Source organism: Lupinus angustifolius, chromosome LG07 (assembly GCF_001865875.1).
Source record: "Lupinus angustifolius cultivar Tanjil chromosome LG07, LupAngTanjil_v1.0, whole genome shotgun sequence".
Taxonomy (NCBI): Eukaryota; Viridiplantae; Streptophyta; class Magnoliopsida; order Fabales; family Fabaceae; genus Lupinus; species Lupinus angustifolius.
The window spans coordinates 8695948-8698385 of record NC_032015.1 but is presented as its reverse complement, the minus strand read 5'-3'; the positions used below and the strand labels follow the sequence as shown (position 1 = coordinate 8698385).

Sequence of the window (2438 nt, the reverse complement as noted above, 5' to 3'; positions counted from 1 at the left end):
GGGAGTAATGTTTCAAAGTTAGTCAGTCTCAGTCTACGCGGAGTTAAGCATGAGGTTACAAAATATACATCAAACTATGATGTATTAAAATTTAGTTCTCAAAAAGGTTATACATAATTTATCATGTTTGTGTTAATCATTCTTTCTTGATATGCTTGGCCATCTTGGAAGATGACAATTGAGTGGATTTAAAGTGGGGGCTTTGTGGTATCTCCAAATCAAAGTCAGCCGACATTCTCTTGGCTGGAGTTTCAACTTGAAGGTTGTCTGGATCATGATCAGTAGTGACAAATACAGACTAACCATGCAAGTTGAAAAAGATGTCAATAAATCACAGTTATTATAGAAATTACATTTTCATTGTAAAACATTGAATAAATTATGGATGCCACTCACTGACTCATGTTGAGAAATGTCATTCACATGAAACTTTCCATTAAGTTCCTCAGAGGGTGAAACCTTACTAAAAACAGGTAAAAATTAATTCACATTATTTTAAAAATAAAACTACAATAAAAAATAGATAAAAAACAAAATTCAATAACTCAAAATATGTATCTCCAATGCTCCAAACTGATCAGCAATGGCCTTTATTAAAATTGGACTTTCATATAGCATTATCATAAAAGATTGGTGGTAAAATGGCTGGACTTTGACTCTAAATGTCATTGTCCTTGTAAGCAGCATGTCAAATATTATAGGGAATGCCTTTGGATCATCCTCACCTTCCTACATATAGAAACAGAAAACTTTAATATTGTGAATATTGTGCCTTAACGTATTATCAATTTATAAAAATGAACGTATGTAAAAACACTTACTGCAACCATCTGATTTCTAAGCTCGCAAGCAGATACTCCAATGATATCAGCACGTTGACGATCCCAAAAGACAAACCTTCCACTTCCATTCTCATGAATAACCTTAATGTCCAATTTGTACCTTGAAAATAAATCCAAATTAAAAATAAGCAATGAAATTGAACATAATAATTTTTTAAATGTAAACTATATAATGAAATAGTTTTACCTTGGGGTAGAACTCAAGTTATAAGTTCCACACTTGCACGTGAAAGGTTCATCCTTAACATCAACCTTCTTAGTGCACTTCAAACAACCATCATAGTACCACCCTTGTTTTCCAATAATAAACATTGCAGTTGTTCCAATAGTAACACAAGTTATTTCCTAAACATTAAGAAAATTGGGTCAGGATATAACTAATAGAAAAATGCAAACATAACATAAATATACCCCAGCTAATGTTAAGACAGCAATTTGAGAGAGTCTTCACCTCAGCCTTATACATGAAACGATCATCATCAGATAAATTAGAATATTGTGACAATTGGGTGTTACCTTGGCTCAATGAGTCACATGACAGACTAAAAGTTACAAAACTACAAAAAGCAATACAAAAAACAGAATGATTAATATAATAAACAAAGAAATATGTGATAAACTAATAGAGAAGACATCAAAACAAATTAATATGAATAGAATGTGGCATTTATATGAAATGTTTAATGTTTGTACCTATCTTTGTATTTCAGATAATCAAGAATTTCATCATCAATCAATATTTTTGATCCGCACCATGAATTGCTCACAGTGGGTAGATACTTACCTACAAAATAATCAACTTTCATGTCAAAATCATAATTGAATAATACCTTCAATATAATTGTAGACGGATAAGAAATACCTTGTCCTTCCTTCACTCTGGCATGTGTCAGAAGAACAATCATGGGCTCACCAAGGGTAAAGTTGTTGTAACAGTTAAAAAACTTTACGGCATGAGATTCCCATAGAGTACATGTTATAACATCACCACTGATTAAAAATTATAGTCAAAAACATGTGTGATAAAATGAGTTAATTGTTGATAATAACAAATAAAGTCTCCTTGCAATTACCTTGAATCTTTGAGATTGAAAATAACTTTCTTTAAAGAAGCTTGTGTCTGAGAGAAAACCATCTTATCAATAGCGCCAATAATGTCTACAAATTAATCATAATAAAGTGTTAATATAATAGAAATAAAGTAAAATTAGATAAATATGAAAATATATATCTTATATAAATAAAAAATTACCTACTAACAAATCACTTTCAAAGTTGCCAGCAAGTATGTCAGCAAACTTTTTAAAAACAAATTCAAATTGTGGAATTTCGGGAAACTCTTTATCTCTTAGAGTTGTACCATTAGTAAATTGCATTCTACAGGCATGATTGCAAGCCTTAAATTGAAGATCATTGTGGAACATATTGACATTATGCATGACATAGGTGTTATTTTCAACCAAATGTTCTCTCTATTGATTGAACTCATCCTTTTTGACAGAGACTTGGATCTTGTCTCCCTAATTAAAAGAATTGGAGATTAGTAACCTGCTGAAAAAATGACACCTTTTTCTCACATATTACCTTGCAGTCCAT

General features: G+C 31.1%; 1 protein-coding gene and 1 long non-coding RNA gene across 2 annotated transcripts; both read right to left on the bottom strand.

The window, feature by feature from the left end:
* On the bottom strand, positions 137–1747 carry LOC109352901. Its single transcript, XM_019595084.1, has 8 exons — positions 1705–1747; positions 1536–1626; positions 1294–1399; positions 1030–1187; positions 822–942; positions 575–729; positions 397–463; positions 137–298 (listed from the first exon to the last, which is right to left on the bottom strand). The coding sequence occupies exons 1-8, from the start codon at positions 1745–1747 to the stop codon at positions 137–139; spliced, it is 903 nt and encodes a 300-aa protein (XP_019450629.1).
* On the bottom strand, positions 1920–2438 carry LOC109353103. Its single transcript, XR_002108427.1, has 3 exons — positions 2427–2438; positions 2095–2362; positions 1920–2000 (listed from the first exon to the last, which is right to left on the bottom strand). It is a non-coding gene; the product is annotated as an uncharacterized LOC109353103 (long non-coding RNA).